The sequence below is a fragment of the Oreochromis niloticus genome, linkage group LG22, assembly GCF_001858045.2.
Source record: "Oreochromis niloticus isolate F11D_XX linkage group LG22, O_niloticus_UMD_NMBU, whole genome shotgun sequence".
NCBI classification, from domain to species: Eukaryota; Metazoa; Chordata; class Actinopteri; order Cichliformes; family Cichlidae; genus Oreochromis; species Oreochromis niloticus.
In genome coordinates, this window is record NC_031985.2 from 9,680,834 (window position 1) to 9,706,843 (window position 26,010).

The 26,010-nt window shown below is 42.5% G+C and overlaps 1 protein-coding gene across 5 annotated transcripts in view; it reads left to right on the top strand.

Annotated features, from left to right (window-relative positions):
- The window catches only part of cica (capicua transcriptional repressor a), a 52,687-nt gene that overhangs the window by 4,478 nt on the left and 22,199 nt on the right, over positions 1–26,010 (top strand). For all 5 annotated transcript variants that reach the window (XM_013277106.3, XM_013277105.3, XM_013277109.3 and 2 more), the window contains 4 exons: positions 274–3,878; positions 5,740–6,010; positions 17,283–17,414; positions 19,803–19,956. In XM_013277106.3, the coding sequence (XP_013132560.1) occupies positions 480–3,878; positions 5,740–6,010; positions 17,283–17,414; positions 19,803–19,956 (3,956 nt within the window). In that variant the 5' untranslated portion in view covers positions 274–479. The remainder of the gene's footprint in view (positions 1–273; positions 3,879–5,739; positions 6,011–17,282; positions 17,415–19,802; positions 19,957–26,010) is intronic.

A 26,010-nucleotide genomic window follows, 5' to 3' on the forward strand; every position in this document is an offset into this window, starting at 1 on the left:
TATGTAATGAATTAATGTGTAATGAATTTGTAGATGAGTCATGTTCATTACTACTCTAATACGATGGTGCATCATTTAGCGGGGAATACATTTCTTTGAATTATAATTTAACTGTTTGTTACAATTATTTTTTTAAATATTGTTGCTGTGTTTTTATTTTTGACTACTTGCCATTTTTAGAATGTTTTCAGAAATTACTTTGAGTTGCGTTTCTGTCTGAGTGTCTGTGCTGCACGCGAAACCCACACTCACCTGTTCTTTTCCTCTTTTCAGAGTCTCTGGAATAAGGTGGGCAAGTGCCGAAGTCGCGCAACGAACACAAGACAGGATGAGAGTGAGAGGGCCTGGCAGAGAAAGAAAATAGAGAGAAAGGAAAGGAGGAGGAAATAACGCGGCAGCGCAAGAGAGGGACGTCAAGGAGAATCTCTGGGATAAATAAATAAAAGAGTTGTTTGGAGAAAAAGCAACTAGATGAAAAGATGAAGCCAATAAAAAAGCGCTCCCCTCCCTCTACCCGGGCTAAAGGAGGAAAGCGGCGAGGAGCGGGGGATACCCTGGAAGGAGGAGAGAAGAGAGACTCAGATGAGAACAGAGACAGAAGCAGATCTCCGCAAAACCGAACTCCCTCCTCCTCGTTATCTTCTAACTCACATTCAGAGTCTCCTCAGGTGGACGCATCCAGAGCGCGAGACTCTTCAGATGGGGAGGGGCTGTCAGAAGCGACAGTGATGGGGAAACTGTCATCATCCTCCGATGACAGATCGGGGAGGTCTGCTGCGAGCAGCGGTGGTGGCAGCAGCCACTGTGACAGCAGTGGCAGCAGTTGTAGTAACAGTAGTACACCAAGCGCCAACAACAGTCCAAACCCCGCCTCCAGCCGGAAAACAGCCACCTTCAAGGCCCGCGTCCCCAAAAAGAAGTACACCTCCGAACACTGCTCATCTAATACTGCTGGTAACCATAGCAACCCTGCATCTAGCACGCCCCCTCCTTTTTCTCTGAGCCAGGAGTCAGCGGGTCCAGGAATCGACATCAGCGTCTCGCATTCTGACGGAAGCGGTCAGAGTAGGAGCTTGATGGATGACTTCCACAGTCGGACCACCAGCAGGGAGGGGTCTCAGGACTCCCCAGGACCGCCAACCCTGTCGCTTGGAGGGGAAAAACCCAGAGGAGGCGAAGGAGTGACAGATGCAGAGCAGGTGTCCCCAAGCCCGTTGCCCCGCTGCTCCTCAACAGACACAGCCAGCGAGCACTCGGCTGACCTGGAGGTAGTTGGTGACACACCCCCTCAGATGTCAACACACAGAACGTCTAGTCTCCCTGACGCACTGTCCGATGCTCTGGCCAAAGGGCTGAAGAATCAGCGGATCCTTGCCCGCCAGCTCAGGAGAAGAAGTGATGAGGAGGGAGGAAGTGACAGGAGGCACGACTTGGTATTCCGGGCTGGCGTGGTCCGTAACGTCAGTGGTGAATATGGAAGCCTGGAGGTGCAGCTGAACGGGGAGAAGACGTTATGCCGCTATCCATACCGACATGATAGCCCCCCAGGGGTGGTGGACATTATCCTAGATGCCCCACCTCCTGGTGTGCATCAAGTACCTATAGGCACCCGTGTCTGTGTACCATTTGGCAACGAGGAGGGCAGCGAGGGCCAATGGCAATGGTACCGAGAAGGTGTGGTGACACAGGTAGACCCACACCCTGCGGTGGCTAACCGCTACCGTGTCCTGCTGTCTGAAGAAAGGCCTCATTCTCTAGATGATGAAGAAGACGGCAGGGGTGCTCCCCAGGCAGTATGGGTCTCCAGACAGACACTCCGGCTTCTGGTGCCACCCTGGGACTTGGATTTGCCTTCTGCTGGTGGACATGAAGTAGAAGAGGGGGTAAGAGACAAGGAGAGAGAGCGGGAGGAAAGGGAAGAGATGGATGTGGAGGTGAGCCGTTTGAGTCGAGGAATGACCCCGAGCATGGGATCAATGTTAGGGAGAGGAATGCCCTACCCAGGAATGGTTCCCGTTTCCTCCACATCGGGCCACAGCATCACCTCGCCCGTTACTCCGACTTCAGTCCTCAGCTTGGCTCCTGGGCGAGAGAGGGAAATCGAGAAGGACTTGGAGTGGGAGTCACAGAGAAACCATGGAAGAGAGAGGGAAAGACAGCGAGAAAGGGAAAACAGTGTACAGCAGCAGTATACGCCCCTCACCCCTGAAGAAGACATGGAAGTGTCCGGCTTCAACATGGTCCAAATGGGGCAGATTATATCTGCGGGCAAGCCTATGGCAGTTCCCCAACATCGTCACATTGTTTCTAAGACCCCGTCTGGCTACCTCAACCCCCATCCCCACTTGTCTGTGGTGCGGGGCATCGGGATTCCCCCTGCTCACATGACCTTGAATCCCCACCCCTCTCCTTCACCTGTCCTGTTAGGCCTTGACCCAGCAGCTGCAGCAGCCGCAGCAGCAGCTGGAGCTGTCATTACCACCCCTCAGCTCCATCCTCTCCCTCCCATCACCTCTTCCACTACATCCTCCTCCAGAGTGGATAAGACATCGGGGGGAGGTTCTGCCAGCAGTGGAGCAGGTGGTGGATCCGGATCAGGTTCGACCTCCTCCTCCTCGTCACGTTCCCGGACTCCACTGACAGCTGCCCAGCAAAAATACAAGAAGGGAGACGTGGTGTGCACGCCGACAGGCATCCGAAAGAAGTTCAACGGGAAACAGTGGAGGAGACTGTGCTCTCGGGAGGGCTGCTCCAAAGAGTCCCAGCGGCGAGGGTACTGCTCCAGACACCTCTCCATGAGGACCAAGGAGATGGAAGCCGGTGGAGGGGGCCGGGATCGGGGCGGCGCCAGCAGCACAGGGACCCTAACACCATCTGACCTCCGACTCAGCGGTGGGAGAGCCAGTTCAGAGTTTGACTGGGATGAGACATCACGGGAGAGCAGTGAGGCCAGCAGCCGTGGAGGAGACTCTCGACCCCGCCTCGTCCTTCCCTCGCTGCTCCCCCAGGACCTTTCTCGCTTCGACTTCGATGAATGTGAGGCGGCGACCATGCTCGTCTCTCTCGGGGGCTCTCGTTCTGGCACGCCTTCATTCTCCCCCATCTCCAACCAGTCACCCTTCTCACCCACGCCATCCCCATCACCCTCTCCGCTCTTCGGTTTCCGCCCTGCCAATTTCAGCCCCATCAATGCTACTGCCTCACTTACCCCACGCCGCCCCCGACAGCTAAGCGGCACTAAGATGGGTACGCCAGGCGCAGAGAGAGAGCGCCATCTGTCAGGGATTGTGCCCACTTTTCAGACTAACCTGACTTTTACAGTCCCGATGAGCCCCAGCAAGAGGAAGTTCGACTCCCACCCGCCCCCACCGCTACCTGCTGTCCAGGACTACCAGACCAAACCTGAACAACAGCAGCTGGTGGGTGTTGGGGGTGGGGTGGTGGGAGACCCACCCATGGGCCACAGCCCTGCTGCCTTCAGAGTGCTCTCCCCCCAGAGTCAGCCCACAACCCCTTCCTCACTTTCCTTCCCTCGTCCTCGTAGCGCCACCAGCAGGCCACCATCCTCTGCCGCCTCCACGCCTCCACCCATGTTAGTCTCTCCAACTCCTCCTTCACCACTTCCCCAGGAGCCGTCCCCACGCCGCATCGTGCCCCTCCGGGACTCCCCAGTCATTGTACGCAACCCAGATGTCCCCTTGGCCAAATTCTCCGATGGCCCGTCAGGAAAGAGAGAGAGAAGCAGGTCGAGGGAGCACAGCCAGCACACAGCTCCCCCAGGCCTGCAGGCCCCCGTCCCCATCAACGGGGCAGCCACCAATGGGGCAGTTCTCCTCCGCAACCCCACATCCACGCTCGTCCTGGTCACATCCAGCTCGGTAAGGACGTCATTCTTGTTATTGTAATATATGACTATGTACTGCATAGGGTCATAGGTTTGTATTTTATATCTCTAATTTTTTAATTATGTCTTTATTAGCTCATATTATAGACCATTTATAACCATTATAACATAGAACTGGTGTGACCACCATTTTCCTTCCAAAGAGTGATTGTCAAGCTAAAAAGAGCTCACATCCCCAAACCCCACAGTTTTTATCAGTTTACAATGAAAAGGATCCGAGCTGTATTTTAGTAAAATAAATATAAGTAAACCTTTGTTTGAGTGTTTTACTTATAATGATTCATTCAGCCTGTTTTCACTCCATATTTCCTACACCAGTTTGGCCCCAGTGGGGTTAGTCTAGTCCTGCCTTCTCTTGAATTAATAAAATGTTACTTGCCTTGTGGTTTTCAAATCGCTGAAAACAAAAGATGAAACAAAATACATTTAAAAGTGAGCAACAATGCCTCTTTCCAAAAATCATGACAGTTACTCAAGAAAATCCTGAAACCTTGAACACTTTAATGTGGTGACTTGTCATTTACTTTCTGCCAAATTTTGAACCACATCACTGTGTAGAAGGAAGCAAACATCCAGCCATAAGCATTAATGGTGACCACTCTGCTAAGCTGCCACGTTTGCCATCTGAGCACTTCTGGCTGGCCGGTGTGCTTCAGTTGGAAGAAAACATCAATGTTTGTGATTTTTTTGAGTAACTGCGTCACAGGGCTGTAGACTTAATTGAATTTTAATTTAGAGTACAATTTTGGTTTCTAGCAGTGATAAAAACAAGACAATCGAGACAAAACAGTCATTGTCCCACAATCTATTTTGCTGCAATGTTCTCCGGCCTTTCAGCATATCGTTTTCCTTTACTTTTTACTCTCCATGACAGTCCAGAGTCACTCTCCATTAGACTGCAGGAGGTTTAGTTCACATGTATTTATTTAAAGAAAGAAAGAAAGTGTACTTTATTGATCCCCATGGGGAAATTCCTCTCTGCATTTAACCCATTCACTCAGTGAAGCAGTGGTCAGCCTTTGGGCGCCCGGGGAGCAGTGTGTAGGGACGGTACCTTGCTCAGGGGTACCTCAGGGTAGCTGTTCAGGGGAATCGAACCCCCAACCTTCCGATCATGGGGCCACCACTCTACCTACTGAGCTATCCCTGCCCATTTAGTTAGTTTTTAGTTAGTTTTTTGGTAAGTGAGCATCCCTAATGGCTTATGATTTCCGGAAAGAGATTTTCACATGTGTTTTTGCCACTTTGTTACCACAAACGTTTAATTTCATTATATTCGATAAAAGGCGTGTGACTTGTTGAAAATTGGACAGCTCATACCAAAGCGATCTAGATGGGCAAGTGATCTATAGGCCAAAGACAAAATATGTAATTTTGAGGTGAACTGTCTCTTTAAAACAGCAACAATTTATGCAGGTAGATTTTTTTTAAAGATATGTCTGGTAGACCAGTTTGCGTGCATTCCCAGACTGACTTCATGACGTTGACGTCAAGTCTCTGTTGGGGCCTGCTTGTTCCAAAGGTTGTTCTAACTAAAGAATAAATTTGGGACTGATGAGGTGCCTCTCTGGTGATATTTGTGATGAATAAGAATCTCACTCTCTAAAATAGCCTACAATTATGCATGGGACTGCACATCATTATCACCTAAACCTTGTACATTTTGTATTTTGGGCTGTGAGACCCAGAGTTGGGGTAAGAAATCCATTAAAATGAGATTAAGCAGTTTTGAAACCATTTCACACCTGGAAATGGCGTTACCAGCTGCAGGATGTTTTGAATAATCCGAGTTTCCTTAAAATACTATAAATATTTTTTTGATGTCTCTTCCCCAGTCCTTGACTCCAGCCACAGGGGGCCACGCTTCCCTGTCCAGCCCCTCCACTCCTGGGTCCATGTCTTCTTCATCAAGCTCTGTGTTCTCCTCGTCTGGTTCCGGAGGCAGGGAGAGGAAACCCGAAGGGCACCAGGACGCGAGTGGAGGGGCGCTGCCACAGCCGGTAGCCTGTCATCCCACACCAACAGCCCTGCTGCCCCTCATACTGCCAGCAGAGTCGCCTCACCCTGCTCCACGCAAGCAGATCATCATGGGACGCCCAGGGACCGGTAAGAAACGAGGGGGAGGGGAATTGGGAGATCATTTCTTTGTGGTCTGAACTTCTGTTCTGTCAGATTCAGAGTCAGCTGAGCCACACAGCCTAAAGTGTGAAGAGATGTGCAGCTTGTATCTTATGCACTCTAGCCCAGTACCTCTCACTTTCAGTATCTCTCTAGGGTTACAGCAGTGTCATCAATGCTTTGGCTATGACTCACGTACACTTTACTATTGTTCCCTTGCTTTCAGATGGCGTTTTGTTTGTTTGGTTTTTCTCTTTGTTTCTGTTTTCAGAAAGTTTATAAGAATTTTTCCACTGCTTTGGGCTTCGCAGAGGACTGGTATTTTCTTAGAAATGCTAGAATTTCACTTTTAAAATATTATACAGGCTAAAACACGGAAAAGTAATTCCATTAATGTGAAATATACTCTCAGCAAGTCAGTAGAAGAGTCACGGATGAATAAAATACAGATGAAGAGGTTGCTTGTGTTTATTCAGAGGCATTTTCGACCCAAACTTTAGTCCATTTTAGGTCTCACACATGCAGTTTTTGTTGCAGACTACGGATACCGTACAGTACAGGGCTTGAAATTTGAATTTAAAAAAAACTGGGAGAATCCCTCCTTTAATTGCTTCCCACAGGGGGAATTTATACACTTTGGGGACAGGATACTACATTGTTCTGTTCTTACCTCAGTGTGTTGTCGTTCTTCCCAGACTAGATCATTGCCATTCATCATTTCTGCTGTCCGTGTGTTTTATGGCTTTCTTTTCTCTTGCCTCCATGGCCACGCTGGTAGTTTTCTTACTTAGCTCGCTCTCATGGCGAGGGGTTCATTACTGGTTCTGCTTTGGGCTGAACATTATTATATCTCTGCAACTGTATGTTAGAATTTCCCACTTTATATGTGCAGGAATTGATTAAATCATATGCAACACCCACAATCCCACCCTGACATTCAAGCAGCGATATATTTATTTTCCTTTTGGTTATCAATGTTGTCTTAAATTGTACCATCAGGAGAGCCTTTAAAATACCAGCTGTGCTGTAGATGTGTGAAGATGCAGTTTTGCATGATGGAGAAAGGAAAGAGAAATTGAGTGCTTGTCCATAATTGGTAAACATAATGAGGTCTGTAAGCTGATATTTATAAGAAAGAAGAATAGCTTAGAAAACTGCTTTCTAATGAGGCTTCTATATCAAGAAGGTTCAGAAGTAGTGAGCTCCATGGTTCTCTAAAGGTTGTAGGCCTATTATAAATCACTCTTACTAAAGTCTAATAAGACGTGGATAACTCCGGTTCTCAATTGAGACAGATTGTGCCACTAATTATATTCCATTTAAGAGTGTTTGCAGTCAACAGTACCTCACAGATTATCCATTATAGGGCAGATCTACTAATGACAGAGAAAGTGCAAAACCCTCAACGACTGTTGGGATTTACAAAAGAGGTGCAGTGAAAAATTAGCAATATTTGGAGGGGTAATTTTATACTCAATGCGGTGTTCAGTGCTCGAAATGGTTGTAGTAGTTGCCACTATGAGTGTTTTTGCAATTTCAGGAGAATCAGGGATATTTTCCACTGTTGTCCTTCCTTACATGGAGTGAATAGTCTGTTTCAAACGCATTTGCATTACTGGAACTACGCCTTGTGGTTTAGGTGAAGGAGCTGCCTGCATAGAGCACGCAGGAGGGAGTGCACATGACGCCCACTCTTTAGTCATGAATGCACTGGACAATTATCTGCTCTATTCTCACATCAGCACAATCTGACATCGCACAGATGTTGTATTGGGGAGCTGGCAGGTTGAAGACTGGCAAATGCCCGATCTGAATGTGTCAGACTTTTGCATTCTCATGTAGATTTCTGTTGGGTGATGTGAAGAATTCAGGGCTGCACTCCATGTGTGAAAACAGCTAATTTATTTGGAATAAGTGCATAATCGCTGATCAAGTCTGAGTGTGGTGCCAAAAGTTTGGGATCCTTTCTGTTGGTTGTCACCGAGCCATGGCCATCCACTGGCAGTAAATTTACTCTTTAAAGTAAGGGCACAGTTGAAAGTACCAAGTAGAAAGCTTCACTTGAGTTGTTAGCAGATTACTCGCACCTTCATCAAGCCTGCTCTTGGTGGATTACGCTGGTGATTACTGAAATGAATCAGCTCTTCCTGTGTTCATAAATCACCCGCCTCAACTTTCCCCTTCCTCTGGACGTTATTTGTGATTTTAGCTGCACAATAATGTGCACTGCATAAGCTGGATTTATAGTACTATGTTAAATCTGTGGTTTAAAATCTATGCTACAGCCTACAGTGTAGCTTGATCTCCCCAGAAATGTAACTACAGATTACAGCGACACGGATCTCACAAACTGTGACAGGTCTGTTCGGTAATAATATGCATATGTAGAAGTTATTTTTTTGCCAGTGTAGACATATACATATACACAGAATATGTGTAGACTCCGTTTGTTCTGAGTCTTTTTCTCCCTTCTGTGATTCAGTAATAGTGACTGTTTTATAAGATTTAATAGCTCCAAGCCCATCATGAACGGCTCGGTTTCACTCCTGATGGCAGAGCAATGCAGACACACCAGTTTGCACCAAATATCAATGCAAACAGTACTGCACTGCTACTTCAAATTAGTATTGCAATATTCTAACTGTTGTTATCCATGTGCACTAAAGAGTGAGGACGTAACGATTCTGAAGCTAAGACCAAAACCTCAGTAAAATATTTTGCATTATCCATTGTTCCCTGACCCAAAGCAGAGCTGCTCGCCTGACGAAAGCTGCAATGTTCATGCAGTGAGGGAAATATAAACACATCACAATGACTGAGTTTATTCTTTGTTTAAGGGCTAATTATGATCAAGTGATGTGGACTGTGGTAAAAAAAAATTCTCTATTTTTTGTTGTTGCTTGTGTCATAACCAGAGTTGCTTACAGTTTTGTATATTTTTATTAGTTACGTTGTTTAAAAATGTTTTGTTTCAATTTAGTTTTATTTAGTTTTTGCTAGTTTCAGTTTTGCTGATTTATTATAATTAGGGGCAGATTTAAAGAGTCCAGAAAAGCTAGGTGATAGATTACAGTCATGCAGTGATCCCGGTCTGAGATGTAACCGTGCTGACAAAGACAAAGACTAAAACCGGGGAAGATTTGTCCAGATTTTTATTTTATTTTCAGTAGTTTTGTTTTATTTCTTTTCTTTTTTTTCAAAATCTAATTCTTATCTTTATTTCAGTTAAGTACGTTTTTTCACAGCTACTTTTAGATTACTGTGTTTAGTTCACTGTTATAACCTTGCTACGAACTAAGCTGTAGTTTTTGCAACACAACTACTAGGCAACTAGGAAGAAACCAGAGCACCAGCACTGACCCAACAGAAATTGTTTATTACACATGTGACAGAAAGTAAAATTAATATTCTTTTCTGCTTTAATTTCACTCTGTGACTCTTTTACCAGAAGCTGAGACCAGTTTAAATGAATCCTCTCACCCAGTCAGGTGGTGGGATGTAAGAAAATTGGCTAGCGAGAAATGGAGGTGCTTGGGTTCATCATCTACTTTGTGCTTGTTTCCATGCCAACTTTCTGATATTACAGCCTGGGCAAGCTCAGAAATGTTACTTTGAATATATGAATGATGAAGATTGTTTCCATTTAAAATGCCTGATTTCTCATTTTGTGTCATTTTGATGCAGCACTTTGTAAATCTGAAAACTGAAAGTGGAGGATATTGGCAATTTATAGGTTGGTTGGTTTCACGGTTGATAGTGAAATGATGTAGAAGCAGAATATTTTGCACAGGCAGTCATGTACACGAGGATAAACATAGACATAGCTGCAGATTAGTTTAAGACAGGGCTTCTTCAAGTTTTAATGACTGAATGAAAGGAGCCATGATACGAATGAAGGCTACAGAGGATAAACGCACACATCAGACAAAATAACGCCAAAAGCTGACATTTATTTATTAAACATGAAGATAACAGAAAGCTTCATGAGAACCTGCTGACAGAGAGAGTAAGAGATTGCCTGTATACCACATGAACACGTTATTTTTATCATTAGTGTTACTGGGATTAGTATTAGAATGTTTTAATGATTGGAGAAGTTCAGCACATCAACATAGCGTCTCTTACCTGTGGCCATTTCCTCCTGGCCAGAGCTTTCTTGATGCCCGTCTCCATCTCCGTCTCTGACATGTCAAGGGTGGATTGCATGCGATCTTAGCTTGGACTTGTTGATGGTGGAGAAGGTTTTGTTTTATTTATATGTCAAACAGAGAGGCCACTCTCTTTGTATGCTTGTTTAAGTGGAGAGTGTCGACACTCACAGTCCGTCAGTGCTACCTAGAGCTTTGTTCAGTGGGCAGCGTCAAAAAATGTGCATTAGCTGGTAATGTTGGATGCTTTTATTCATGTTTCTGTGCCTGAGTAAACAGAAGTTCTGATATACGTTTAAAGAACGTGTTTGTAGTAAAGTAAAAGTGTATTAACAGCAAAAATTGCGCAGTAGACCCACTGTCTGTGGTTCTTTCTCTTCATCGTGAACTATACTTACATTTCCTTTTCTCTTTAAACAATTAATTAGCATTTGATCCACGTGTAATGTTATCCCCATCAGGCTATGTGTTTTTGGCTTTTTGGTATCTTTAGCCTTTGCATTAATTGTACTGGTTGTATCGTGTGTGCAAACAAAATGAAACCTTAAATCCTGCACGAGCCTGAAGGAGTCATTGAAACTCACTGAGGTCGATGAGTAATGGCCTTTACGGCCTATCATGACTTTACTTCTCGGTCAGTTGCTCTAGTGTTAAGGTTGCTGGTTTATGTTTCAAAATGCATTTGTTGCTTTTAGATTGTTTGTAATGCAGTAGGGATCTTGGTTTTTGTTGGTATTTGTATTTTTCGGTGCTGTTTTTCAAAACCGGTAGTGGCTGTTAGATAGATCAGGATATGCGTGGGGAGATGAAGTCTCTTTCAATATTTGGTGCACCCACAGGTCAGTAAAATATTACTGAGGGCCACCAAAAAAATTAGTTCTTCTAGTGGGCACTTGAGAGTGGCTACAGAAGCAAGTTAGTGCCCACAGATAAAATGTTAAAATGTTGAACTCTACAGCAGAAATAAACATGTTTACACCCTGGCACAGCAAACTATTTTGGTCTTTATTGATAGTTACCACATATATATGAACTGTATAGGGGGTGATTTTTTTTTTTAACTCATTCTCTTGGATGCTGGTGAGGCTGAAAGTTAGGTTCAATTTCAAGTCAGTTCAATTTTATTTATACAGTGCCAAATCACAACAACAGTCGTCTCAAGACACTTAGTATTATAAGGTAGACCCTACAATAATATACGCCGAGAAAACCCAGCAGTCATATGATCCCCTATGAGCAAGCACTTTGGCAATAGTGGGAAGGAAAAACTCCCTTTTAACAGGAAGAAACCTCCAGCTGACCCCGGCTCAGGGAGGGGCGGGGCCATCTGCCATCACAGGATAAAAGACATGCTGTGGAAGAGAGCCAGATATTAATAACCAGTGATTCACTGCAGAGACGTCTGTTAACACATCGTGAGTAAGAAAGGTGACTGAAGAAGAAATACTCAATGCATCATGGGAATCCCCCAGCAGCCTACATCTAATGCAGCATAACTAAGGGAGGATTCAGGGTCACCTGATCCAGCCCTAACTATATGCTTAGAGGCTTGGCTGCTTACATTGACAGCTCTCCTCATTAACTGGACTCACTGAAAACTGGTCCACTCCACTGTGGTTGGGGCGTTGGTGCCTTTTGGAGCATTTTTAATGTAGTTACCTGACAAATAATATGGTTTTGCTGTGTAGTTATTTGTGTACTTTATGCTCCAGTCTGGATGAGTGAAATTGTGCAGCTTAATAAGTATATTACTATTACCAGGTAACAGTTTATGGATGCAGCTCAACAGAGTTTCCCCTCATCCAAATATGGTAACTTTCCAAACCAACATGGCGGTGGCCCAGATGCAAAAATGCAGGATTCAAAAGGTGGAGTCAAGAAAATGATGAATGGACACAACTGTGTTTTTGTCCATGTTTTATGTTCAGCCTACACTTTAAAGCCATGAACACAAGCGGCAAAACTATCAGCTTTACTTCTCGAGGATCTTTGAGTTCCTTAAGTTATGATTTCATATCCTCCTTTGTGATTAAATGATAATATCTTGTCTTGACTCAAATGTTAAAAATGACTTTAAAGTGAAACCGTTTCTTCTGAGGTATGAATATCGAAAGCTTTGATACATCAGTCGCTCTGGCAACCACTCAGACCCGCTGCTCGCTGTGTGTAATCTGTGACTCAGTGTGTGTAGTGTCACAGTTATCGAGTGTGCAGCGGGTGTCACCCTTTTTTATATGTGTACGCATGTGTGTGAGCACGCGTGTGTGTGAGGGAGTGATAAGGGGTGTTTCACTTTAAACTTACAAAGGGCGAGAATATCGACATGTCTAGACATGCAAGACTGAGAGCGGGAGTGCAGAGAGCAACAAGGACATTCACACCTCCTACACACAACACACACACAAACACACACACAAACAAACATGCAAGCACGCACACTCGTTCCAGACAATCAACAACCTCAGACAGGGCATTAAGGGCAGGTCCAGCGTGATGTGAATGTGTTTCATTGCTCTCAGCAGAAAAAGGAGCAATCGTATTGCTGGCGTGTTGTCATGGATACACTGTTTCCACCGGTAGAATTAGTGCAGTAAAGCGTTCAGGCCTGAGCTGATTACCGGTGTGCACTTTTCTCTCCCCCCTCTCTCCGTCTCTCTCCCTCTCTCTCCCTATCACATCCCTCGCACTGCTGCTAACAGCCACCTGCCTCTGTAGCGTAACGTTTCCTCCGCCATACATTTTTTAAAACACCTAGAGCCATCGCGGGCCCAGAAACAAACACAGAAGAAGGCAGAGCAGGCCCCACGGCTGAGATCTCTCCTAAATATAGCCCAGCTCAAGTGCAGCTGCATTAGCATCACAAGTTTCATTACTGCTCTCTTTGAGTGCATCTGCAGTCTTCAGTGACGGAGAAGAAGGAGGGATAAGAGCTCAGAAGTAGCTCAGGAGCTGTTTTATTGCTATACTTTCCACCCACGGGAGGGATTATTAGGAAAGGTCTAGTGGTAGTAACGTGCAGTTATGGGTCAGATGCATAGTTTTCCCCACTTTAAATCGTGTGCAAGTCTTTATCAGTTCAGCCTTTTCCTTGTCACTCCTGCCAGTGATAAAGTAAACCAATAAAAACATCTGATGTAGATATCCGAGCAGTGCTTCTCTGTGATAGTTTCACAACTCACTACTGTCATTAGTCGATCAGCGTACTTCACCTCTTCCGGGTGTTAACATGTCCTTAGAATGTTCAAAGTATCTCTAGCCAGGTTTTTCATAGCTAAAATAACCTCAACCGAAAAATAAAACTACCCACCGTTGCATTTGGCCAAAATCTGGTAGGTCACAACCACAGAGTGTATAAAATGTGGACATATTCACCATGACATCACCCACTGGTTTGTGAAGGCAGTGGTTACGAAGCCTTGCGCCGAGCATTTTCACTGTCGCCATCTTAGTGTTTTGAAACTGGATGTGATGAGTGAGGGTTAGATCTCGCTAATGGCTGTTAAATCACAAGAGACAAGAAACCCCCTCCCTCCCAGCATTAAGCTTCAGACTTTGCTTTTTTGACAAAGCTGACGGTTAAGACCTCCAAGTATGCCTTTGCCTTAGTTATCCCGCTATAGGCTCATGCTGCTGGGGGACTTCCCCTCGTTTTACTAACCATGTTTTATATACCACAGCTGCATGTCAGTAACTTTGTGTCTTCTCTTTGCTGTTCTTTGTGTTTTTGTTGTCCTCCATCTCTTTTTGCTCTTTGTCTCTCTTTTTTCTCTCCCTTCAACCCCAAACTGGTCACAGCAGGTGGCTGCCACTCCCTGAGCATGGTTATGTTGGAGGTCTCTTCCTGTTAAAACAATGTTCTTCCTCCCCGCTCTCACCAAATATTTGCTTGTGGGGGATCATTGGCTCCCTGTCTTTTAAATATCATGTTTGCAATGTAAAGTTCCTTGTGTGTCTTAATAAATAAAATTGATTTTAACTGAATGGGATTTGTGGGTACAAAATATTGACAGTTTTATTCTTTACACAGTTTTTAAACATCACCTACGATATGTTTAAATTTAGAGATTTTAGCCTTTACACACATGTACTACACAGATGAGCAGGTCGTAGTAGTAATTATTGTAATTGACCACATCTGTGGTTGGAAACAGCAAAGTGTGTGCATGTCGACAGTTTGAAATTCACGCTTCTTTCTATTGTTACAATAATTCGTGACATTATAACCATATCCTATTTAGCTGCTCATTTAAACTAGCAGACTGTCGTTAGTTACACTTTATTTGAAAGGGTCTTAATTCTCTTAATTTGGTCTTACAGCCAATTCAAGAATTGTCTTCACTGAATATTCTACACTAAAAAATGTCTGCATCAGGACTTGTTTGATTATTAGGATTCCCATTAGCTGTAACACAAAGCACAGCTATTCCTTCTGGGGTGGGCGTGTACATTAACACATTTTAAAACAGTGATGTAAAACAGTGTGACTTCTCATAAGCCGTTAACTTGTGAATGAGGTGTAACCAGTTGCCCAGAAGTCATGTGACATGTCATACAGCTGTGACAGAAATCTGTATGAATCGGTTTATCACAAATGAAGTGTGGCATGTGTTTCAGTCAAGCAGTATACATAAATAGCCATAGACCTGCCTGTAACTTGCCCCACACAGAAATCCCGTGTAATTGTGTTTGGGATTGTTTGTTTATGTCTCGTGTTTATGTAATGATCGGTTGCTATGGTTGCTATCAAATGTGGTCTCTGCTCTTCCTTAAAATGTCTGCATCAGCTGATTTGTCCTTGATTGAGACCTTCAGCCTCACGAGTTTTAGAGCAGTGCAGCTGGATTTTACCTTCAACCGACTAATGAGGAAAACAACAATAACGTGTGTGAATTGTTTTGCATTAAGGACTTTCCCGGGCATCTTAGCAAAGCGTCTTGTGGTGTGTAAAGAATTTGAATAAGCCTCACTTCCTCAACTGAAGTTCCCCCTACAAACAGTAGTATAAACTTGCAGAAAGAAGTACGGAGTCCAGAAGTCTCAGTGCTGTGATACTAGTCATGTGATACGAGAATCTGCATCTAAAGGGTTTCTTAAACACGGTGAAACTAACAGCAGCTACAGTACATCCAAGATGCACTTCTTTTTCCTACTTGTCGAGCTCAGCAGTATCTAGATCTTCATTTAGAAGAGCAATAGCTGGCAAATGGCTAGCTATATTTAGACCATTTTAATACTTAATTATATAATTATAAATGGAAATGGAAACTGGACATCTCAGTGCTGCAGCGAAGAGTTCACCGCCAGTTGGTTTCCACCAGGCTGGACTCGAATCTGGACTAATGGAGGCAGGGGAGGAACAGGGAGCTGGGAGTAACTGAAGCTGAACGCTTTATCAAATAAACTCAGTAAAGAGGTCTAAAATACCATGCCTCTTTAATTAATATAACTAGAAAAGTTAGTGGTGTATAATTCAACAGTTTAACAAGTTTATGTAGTTTCCATTAACCTTGTGAGTCTCTTCTTTTACACGCTAACATGCTGGTGTTTAGCGGGTTTCGTTTCTGCTGAGTTTACCACCTTGGTTAAGGATATCAGCATGTTCACATTCGCTAAGTAGCCTGAAACACCAAAAAACAGCTGTGGTGAATGGGAGTGTTTTTGGTTTTACATTAACGGACAACTGTGCAGGGTTTTTTCTCCATGCAGGAATCTTTTGTACACCCCAAAAGCGTTTTAACCCAGAAGGAAATAATAATAAATATATTGAAATCAAATTATCCTTGAGCTTTTCATTTGCTCAGCAGTAAAACACTGTAGAATTTGGTCTATAAAATGTTCAGAAAGAGCATAAGAATGGATTAATTTATGTGTAAGGCCAAAGAATCACTTACTTTATGTGAATTAAACATGCCTACTGGGATCCCCATATACCCATTTCGGCCAGCTCAGAATGAGTGGTGGCAAACCAGTGTTTACCAGCATCCAGACTCATGAACGTTGAGTAAAAAAATTAATGTTAGTCTATTCAGTGTTGTTGAGATGTTTTAGTCTTTAACAATATCCTGGTTCAACAGACAGTCGTTGCCATTCCAAGGAAATATTGGAAATACATAATTATTAGCGCAACTCATTGGACTGGGACAGACCTTTAAATTATTTTATTTATATGTTCAAACATATTGTGAAATATTTGTATTAGGTGAAAAAAATCTCTAGAAAAGGAAACTACACCAGGAAAAAAATATGTACCCACTGAAGGCTTGACTATAAAATTTACAGTAAATGTATGTAAGAGAGAACATTATGGCATTCCGTTTCTTTTTTAAAATATTAAATGTAACTTCTTTTCAACATCTCCTTTAATTCTACTTAAGTTACTGAAGCAACCTGGCAAAAAGGCGTTGTAAAATTACTGTTAAAAAAAAGTCTGAGGAACGAGTTTTAGTTTTGAAATGTCATCAAACTGTGTCTCGTGCCAAGCTCCTCTTTCAACCTGATATCAGCAGTATTTACCTGGAATATATATCACGTACAGTCAAACAACAACTTCTCTATGATTACAGTATGATTTCAGGGAAAAATACTGTCAGGTCCTTTAATTATTTTGGACCCTTGATGCATTATGACTCTGTAAGATGGCAGCAGGAGAAGTTGCTTTATTGTGTTTTGTTTTATGGTGTCGTTTGTGTCAGCTTGAAATAGATCCCACTACAGAGAGAGTTCAGCTGAGAGTCTGAAGTTCGGCAGGGGTCTAGACAGCGAGTAGACTGGAGTCTGGAATCTGTGTGGATAAAATAACAGGTTCCCTCATCACATCGCACACCACATGACCCCTCAACTCTCATTATCCTGAGGGCTCATCTGCATGTGTGTGTGCTGGAGACAGGTGCTGACTAGGTGACTGAGTACACAACTCCATTCATGGTCTCCAGACAGATTTTGTCGAAGTGTGGTTTTTAGTATCGCTTTAGCAGCAGTGATGGTCACACAGGACTTCACATGCTGCCAGCGGGCAGAGTGATACTTTCTGTTTACAGGCAGTGATACTGAGGCAGATAAACATGATGACATTTCACTTTTTCTCTCTCCCTCTTTCCCTTCTCTTCCCACAGTTTGGACCAACGTGGAGCCTCGGTCGGTGCCAGTGTTCCCTTGGCATTCGCTGGTCCCTTTCCTGGAGCCCAGCCAATCAGGAGCGGCTGCCCAGCCCGTTGATGGCCAACAGCTTGTCAATCAGAGCAAAGGTACCAAGTGACCATATTCCTTTTCTGTACACATGACCTCATGAGGTTTTGTCCAGGAGAGGTATGCTGAAGACTTATTCGTGCCCTAATAACAGTTTTATAAACAGTTTTCCCACAATAAAATATTCATAACAGGAAACGGCATGCAGGGATATGTTCTCAAATAACGCCTGCCAAAACAGTCAAGTACAAATCAACAGCCAAGTCAGTGTTTCCCAAAACAGTTGCGACAGGATTGCAAATCACCACAGTTGGTGTTCACACCATTATTATTCTCGTAACATTGTTGATAACACTATTTATTGAGTCAAGTACTGAAATCTATTCAAAGACTGATTTGAGCAGGTGGGGATTGTCAGTAAGCTACAAGCTAATTTGGAAACAGAAACCTCTTTTGTACACATCTTAATCGGACTTTATTTTAGGCCCTTTAAGTCATATTTTTAAGAGCTGTAGGCTGTTTAAAGAGGTTCTGCTTACCACCTCTCTATTTATATCTGCTACTGGAGTAGCTTTGCATGATTCACAGTTCAAAATAAACAAGTAGCTTTAGCTCCTCCCTCTTTAAGCCAGCTTTCATTTGATTGGCTGCTCCTTACAAATAGAGGTTTGAACTGCAGGCGGAAACCAAAAGTACTAAAAACTGTCTCACACCCAGCATTGGAGCTGTCTGAACCCTGAGCCTTTCAGCCACACGGATTTTACATGTTAACCTCATTATTGAGACTTTATCCATGTTTAATATGACCTCTACCACTGTAACAGTACATACCATATATGAGAGAAAATAAGGAAAACTAGAGTGGGTCCACTTTAAGACCTACTTAGAAGTTGCTTGTTTTATGTGCTCAAAAAATCAGAGTAGCTCGTGATAATTTCCCAATGAGCTGACCTGCTCACGAGTATTTAGCAGCATTTGCTGCACACACCAGCATTTTCAGCCAAAGTGAGTGTTTTTATAAACACGCAGCCACCAAGACATCACTCATTAGTTTTTGGATTACCAGTTTGAAGGTTAGAGTTTGGCGTTTGGCCCGTTGCCATCTCGGCTCTGTGAAACTGAATATGACTATATTTAGATGAGAGGATAGAGCTGATCAGCTAATGCCTAGCTAATTTGGTTAGCAAAGTGTATCTGTTATATACACAGACTGTATAAAAAAGGATAGTTGTAGCTTCTGCATCTAAAATGTGAAGACAGTGCAGTTTTGTTCACTAGTTTCAACTTCTACTGAAATGCAGCACGTTTAACGTTTATTGTGCAAATTAGAGTTTAAAAGCGGTATGAAGCATGGCGTGCTTTAGGGTGGGCCTACTAAGAGTTGCTGTGCAAGCGTGCAACGCCTCTTAGTTTCTTTGTGAAATGCACCACTCACTTATCATGTCTGGTGTCAAAACATCAAGATGACGATGCAGAAAAACTGAGCTTGAGGCTTCACAGTGGCACTGAACTGCCCATTTGGTGACAGTCGGTGGTTATTTACAGTGGTTTTATTATTTTAGAAGTCAACAGGGTTAAAAACAAAATGTCCTTACTGGAGAAAGTGAACAGCCAACTCTTTCAAGCGTGTTGATGTGACTGAGAAATACTTTTGACAGAAAATTAGAGAAATAACAGCGAGAAAACAAAAGTAACATTAAGAGAGGGAGCAAAGAAAGAAAACCTCACTGTGTTTTGCATCTGTGAAAGTGGAATAGATAACTTCGTTGGACCCAGATCACCATGATCAGACTGCACCAAGTTACAAAATGAAAATCATGTTGTATTAAATAAAAAATAAAATTAGCTTTAGAGACTATAAACTCATGAGGACAGTATTTGCTGAGGCCTTAAATCATGTCATTTACTCATAAACTTCTGCATCATAAGACTTCTGTTTTTGCCACTACTGGCTCCACTTTTTAGACCCAAAGGCTAGGTCTTACCTTAAGACCCATTTTATTTTGTTAGATTTGTTCACCACACAGCGTGTCTGACTAAATGCTGCAGAGACTGTTAGCTAAATAAGTAATGGTGAATTCAGAAGTTGAAGCCAGTCTCTATAAACCCGTCAAACCTTGAAAACAGAATAAATACTCGGCTAAGTCTTTCAATCTGTGGATTTAATGGCCACATACTTACTTGATGTACAGATTTAAACTTTTCAGAGAACAGTTTCTTTATGTTTGCCTCCATCTTACACAAGTATTTTTGTTACTACAGCAATAGATTATAACATAGATTGAGTCAGAGCTTGTCACACCTCCCACAGACAGTTGGCCAGAATACCTGCCATCAGCAAGCTGCATGCAGAGTAGCCCCGTGTTTACACATACGCCACTGTTACTTTCATAAAGCTTCTCCACTAACTGGCACATAAATGGCTTTTTTTTGGGTAATATTTTCAGAGCCTCGCTGTGGTGTAGCTCTGGTGAGTGACGGGCGGTCAGGTCCTCCAGACCTGGAGAGAGGATCGCCATCATGTCCACCCCCAACCAATGACAATCCTCCTACAGACAGGGGTGGGGTGGACAGCGAGATGGAGAGTGACACAGATGACCCGTAAGTACAAAATGTTTTTTGTTTTTTTTTTCATTTTATGCAGAGTTTCTTTCTGGCGTGTGATATTTTGACATGTACAGGATCTTTTACATGTTTTATTTGCTTGGATATTGAGGATTAAAGCCATAAAAAGCACTACAGTCAGCTGACTTCAGTTCCTGTGGGCATCAAAGGACAAGCGCATGATTAGAAAGTGCATTAAGACCAGGAAGTACTACCCACTGCTGTTAAAGTGACCTGGAATTTCTTAATTGTTTTTTCTTTCCTATTGTTTTAAAGAGTTTTTATTCCTGTGAAGCACTTTGAACCTTTATATATGATTCAAGACTATAGAAGTGGTTGTGTGTGTACATGAGTCCAGGAGTGCCATGGGATTTTAAGTAAACCAAGCTTTATTACTTAACTGCACAAATGGAATTTACATACATTCAGTGCCCTGACTGACACATCAAAGGTCCTGATTGATAGAGAGGAGGATTACATTTGTGAGCGGTAAGATTTCTTGTGTGGAGAAAACAAATAAAAACCTCTAAAGATGAAACAAAAGCTATCAGGAGAAATTACTCCAAAGGTTTCCTGTTTATGACTTCAGCTGGACTGGGGGTGTCAAGGCTTTCAGCATGAGTGCGTCATTTGTTTTTGAGGAGTTAACTACTAATGCCATTGTGCCAAATGAGTTAGAAAGGCGCTTGAAAACCAGAGGTCTCTTTTCAGAGAAAGTTTGGCTACTGTAAAAGAGCACAGGATGTTAACTAGAGAGGGAAGAACGTCTGCTGGATTGTGTGGAAGTGTCGGATGTAGATGAGTGGGGTTTTAGTTTTAGTGGGGCTTATTGCAAAAGCGTCTTCATCTGACAATAAAATCAAAATTGTCATTCATGTCATTCTGGATAGCATAAAGGGCTTTTTCTCTGCAGATGAATGCTTGATTTCTCTTTGAAGAAAAGCTAGAAAACCACTGAGCTATACAAATAAAAATGGCCTGACTCTTTGCAAACAACTGCAAAGAAGGCACACGAACAAAACACTAATAATGATGTGCATGCTGACCTCAGACAAGCAGCCAAAGCCTGATTTTTAACAGGTAACAAAAGTAGAGCTGAGGCTTGTAGCCTCCATTACAGCACAATCTGCATGGCCTCAACATTTTCCTGTGAAGTGCACTTTGTTCTGTTTGCCCTGTGTTGATACTTAAACACTAAAAGAAAGCTCTTGTGTGTAACCTCATTAGGATAGAGACTTGTGCCTGTGTGTGGGACTGTAGCCTAGGGTTCATGTTGTTCACTGGTAATGATGCGATAATTCGTCTCAGGCCGTGCACAAAAAATAAGGAACCAAAAGGATAACGTTGTGTCTTCAAAGTCTAAGCTCTTATCGATGATGACCCCAGCCCATATTCTGTGCTATCAGAGTATGTAAATATTGCTTTTGTTAAACTGTTCTTCCAAGTGTTGGCAATGAGGAGGCAAAAAAAGTCATTCTAACTGATACGCATAAAAAACAAGTTGTTTTTTGCTTTTCTCCTAAATATAGAGTTAGAGGTTAAAAAAAATAGCACATTATATGTAAGATATTGCTTTTATGAGTGCTGTTGGACTTGAGAAGTGGAATAATCACAAAAAACAAAAGATTGAATTTAAATGCGAGTGTATGGGGTAGCGTGGTCCCCTGACCAATCAGAAGCAAGTCGACTGCCGAAGCGGTTTAGGTCTTGTTTACATGCAAGTGCAGTCTTTATATCTGTCTGCTACTCACATATGAACTCAGTGACTTATTAAAGCGAGATAGCAAACAGACAGTCTGGAAATCTGTTCCTATGTTTATCAGTAGCTGCTTGCTGGTCCCCTCACTTGCTGCTCTGGATATTTTATTCTAAAGTTTTTGTGTTTTTTTCAGAGTCTCACTGAAACAACAAAGTGTTGTTAACCAGGGACCTTCTGTCCCTTCGTGCTCCATTTAAATGGTGTCAACTCATTTTGAGCAAACACTTCATACATAGTGTTTGTTTCCTTTCTGCGACTCTCGGTATGACTCAGATGAAAGCGGGTAGTAACTGTGGATTATATTAGATGCAGTTTGTCGGTATAGTTTGAATCTCCAGCTTTAAAACTCTCAAGGACTCTACACTTGGAACAGGTGTATTGAAATCCACCTTTGCCAGCAGAATTCAAAAGAAACAAACAACTTTTCTATCAGCTGCATCTGTGTGTGTTTAAATGCGTGTGTGTTTAAGTGTGTGTGTGTGTCTGGCAGGAGTTGTATAGTCTGTGCTTGTTCATTCCTCTCAGTCTCAGGCTGCGTCTTTGCATCTGGCGGGGTTATTGCTCTTTCAGAGTGACTCAGACGAGCTGCGCGGCTGTCTGGCTGGTAGTGTGGTTATGAATGTTTCAGGGTCACTAGGCTCACAAAGGCTGCTGTCGCCAAAAGAAATAGATCAGCAATATCTTAACGTTACACTGCTTACACCTGTTATCTGCCTACGTCTCAATGGAGAGGACAGCGGCATTAATAAAAACAAAAAGTCTGCACATTTAAAAAGAGTGGGTATATTAGCTCCATTACCCTGTTTTTATGTTATTCGTTATCAGCCTCTTCTTATTGGTCCATTCCCAGTCTCTTGCTTTCTTTTTCTGCTTTTGTTCACCGCCACACAAAAGTGAAACATCCCCCTACACAAGCACATTCACACATACGCCTATAAACAGTACTGACTTTACCCAAAGTCCTTCTAGAAGAAAGTCTCTCCACTTGGCAGTTGTTCCTGTTAGCAAACACTAAGGCCCTGTCTGAGCGAGTGGGGAGAGAACCATAACTTTTGTTGCATGTAAAGAATCGCTAATTAAATCTGATAAAAACTGGCTTAAAAGTAAAAAAACTCCCGACGTTGTTTCCGCGAAATCTGCCAAACTCCCCGACGGAAGCTTGTGTGCCATGTTAAACTTGTGGGTTAAACATGACCATGCCATGAGAAAAACACTATTTAAATTGTTTAACCCTCAAGTGGCCGAGCTATTTTAGTTTTAGTAACTGTGACCTTCTTACCATTTCATCCCGTGTTAGTTGCAGGCTTATGTTTAAGATTTTTGTTTGTACGTGTGCAGAAACATCGTCTGCAGCAGCAAATGTTGCTACGCTAAATCTGTTAGCGTAGGTTTGCTTCAACACACAGATGTGGGAAATTCCAATCAAATCAGTAGCTGTGATGTTAAAAAGCACATATGTCCTTCCTACACCAATGGACCAATTCTCATTAAAAACGATGAACAGTTGGAGTAGAGGTGAAAATATTTCCTGACATAAATTTATGTCGGGAAACTTTTTTACAGTCAAAACTGGGGCAGTGTTGGGCAGTAACGGAATACATGTACCGGCGTTACGTATTTAAAATACAAAATATGAGTAACTGTATTCCATTACAGTTACTGTTTAAAAAGGTAGTATTCAGAATACAGTTACTTTGTTGAAATAAAGGGATTACATGGCGGTCTTTTCCTGTTTCATATGTTAGGCTGTCCCCTCTCATTTTTGGTATTAAGAGGCTCTAATGCCTGTGTCTCAATCTCACAACCCATGTCACCTCTACTACCGCATAATGACGAGACGAAATATTTTTAAAAATTATTGTTCAAAAAATTATTTAATATGAAGACAATAGACAGAGTGTAACAGGCATAGCCTCATGGGCTACATTCAGTGTAGCCCAGTTGTAAGTAAGCTATTAAGACTCGACTGTACACTGTGTTCGTGTTTTCCTTAGAATCAATAAGTTCCGTTGGAGCAGTCTTTCAACGCCTCTCTCTGTCTCTCGCTAGCAAAGTTGACCCAGACAACAAAGTAAAGCTAGCTTTCGGCTACCAGCCCGACACGGAACCCGACGTATTAGCCAGAGGTCCCTTTACTACGGTTCGGAGCCGCGGACCTGTTTTATATACGCGCGGAATAGTTTTCTATACGAGATCGCTGCAAAAAGTGCAGCCTTACCTAATGTCCACCCTACTGTTACTCATTTTATATTAAGATTTAAAAATCTAGTTGCTATTGGTATGGCGAGTAACCTTCAGTAATAGTAATAAATCACACAGCAATAGTACATTCATGAAGCTGTAATCCAAAGTATTCAGAATACGTTACTCTCATTGAGTAACGTAATGGAATATGTTACAAAATACATTTTGTGGCATGTATTCTGTAATCTGTAGTGGAATACATTTTAAAAGTAACCTTCCCAACACTGGTCTGGGGTCATGAATTGTACACTTGGCAACTTGAAGGTTAAGAGCGAGTATCTAATTTTGAAGACTTTGTACACTGTATGGACAAACGTACCGGGACACTTATACAGTTCACCTATAGGAGCTGCTCAGCCTTCACAACATGGGTTCCATGCTGTGAAGCTCCCGGTGCACAGTTTGCATGCTGATGTTAATACCATAGGAGTTTTGAAACTCTGCAGACTGTTGAGTCAGCAGAATGTCGGTGATTTTAACACCCTTTGCGCCTCAACACTCGGCGCTCTGTAACTCTGCGTGGTTTGTCACTTTGTGGCTCAGTTGCTGTGGTTCCTGCAGTAATACTACCTTCATTTGAGAGTGGAGGGAGGAAATCTCACAACATATCTTATTACAGCACCACACTCAAACTCTGCAGTGTGACCCATACTTTCACAGATGCTTGTAAAGGCAGACCACATGGCTCTGTGTTTGTGATTTTATACACCTGCGGCAATGAAAACACCTGAATTCAAACATTACATCTTGTCCATATAGTTCCACCTTCATTAGCAGCTTAGTCCAAGTCTCAGCAGAAAACCTGAATAATTCCGCACTAATCCACCTTATGGGCCACAACCACTGAAGATACAGTGAAGATACTGACATCTGCACTATAATATCGAGTTGCTGTCATGAATATGAGTGGCCCATGTGTTTCCTGAATCAGCCATCGATCGGCTCTATGAGGACAACCACTGTTCCAAACTGCCTGATTGAGATTCTCAGAGTGTCTCTGAGTCAAAACTAACTTAATTTTCTTCAACATCAGAAACAGAAACAGTATTAAACCAAAGAAGTTACATTTAGATTTCATAATGCCATGGTGTCAGTTATATATACCATTCCTGTTTTTTGGGGGGTTTGGCATTTAAAATAATTCAGCAACACCATCAAAGAGGTTTTTAACCTTTCACAGAATGACTGTGTTATCTCAGCTTAAAAGGTGTTTTTCTTTATCAGATCTTCAAAGGTAACAGGAACACAAGTCTCTTTGTTTGGATCAATCATGCTTATGTATGTAACCTTCCCCAAAGGCTCAACCCTGATATTCTAATCAGTTAATAAAGTAAAAGTCTTAATTATTATTTTACATGCGATGGTGCTGCGTTGTTTAAAATGTGCTATAAACTTGGCTTTGTTAATGACTGTTTTGGGGGGTTTTCTGTGTAATATCTTGGCAGACATTTCTTAAGCTTGTTATTCCGATAATATCTTTTTACCCCATCCTAACTCTCTGACTCATTATTATGTTTTTTATTATTTTTTTTCCTTGTTTCCCATAGCTTAATCATTATCTCCATGGACACTGTAAATATTACTCCTGTGCCTTCGTCTGCTTTTGTTTATTTATCCTTTCTTTTTCTTGTGTTTGCCATATTTGCCAAAAATGTTGAGTAGAAAAGAAAAGGAGAAGAAATAAACCACCATATTCATGTAGTCACAGCTTGACACCGAGTTCACTGTCTAACAGCCGGTTCAGACTTTCTGTCTGCCTGCTCACAAAAGCTTTTCTTCTAAACAGATTTTTTATTATTATTTCCTTTTATCTGACACCAAGTGTAGCAACAAGATTTCCTGTGTTTCCTGTCGCTCTCAGGAAAAAGTCTGAGAGTCAACACTAAACTATTATCCTTCTGCAGACGCCCTCAGATAATCTTTTCTAATACTGATAACTGGTATGTTCACCTTTTAATTCTTAGTATTTCTACCTTCCTGTAAGTTTCATTACTTTCCCCCCTACGTCAAGCTTAATATCATAATTACAAGTTTAATTTTCCAATTAA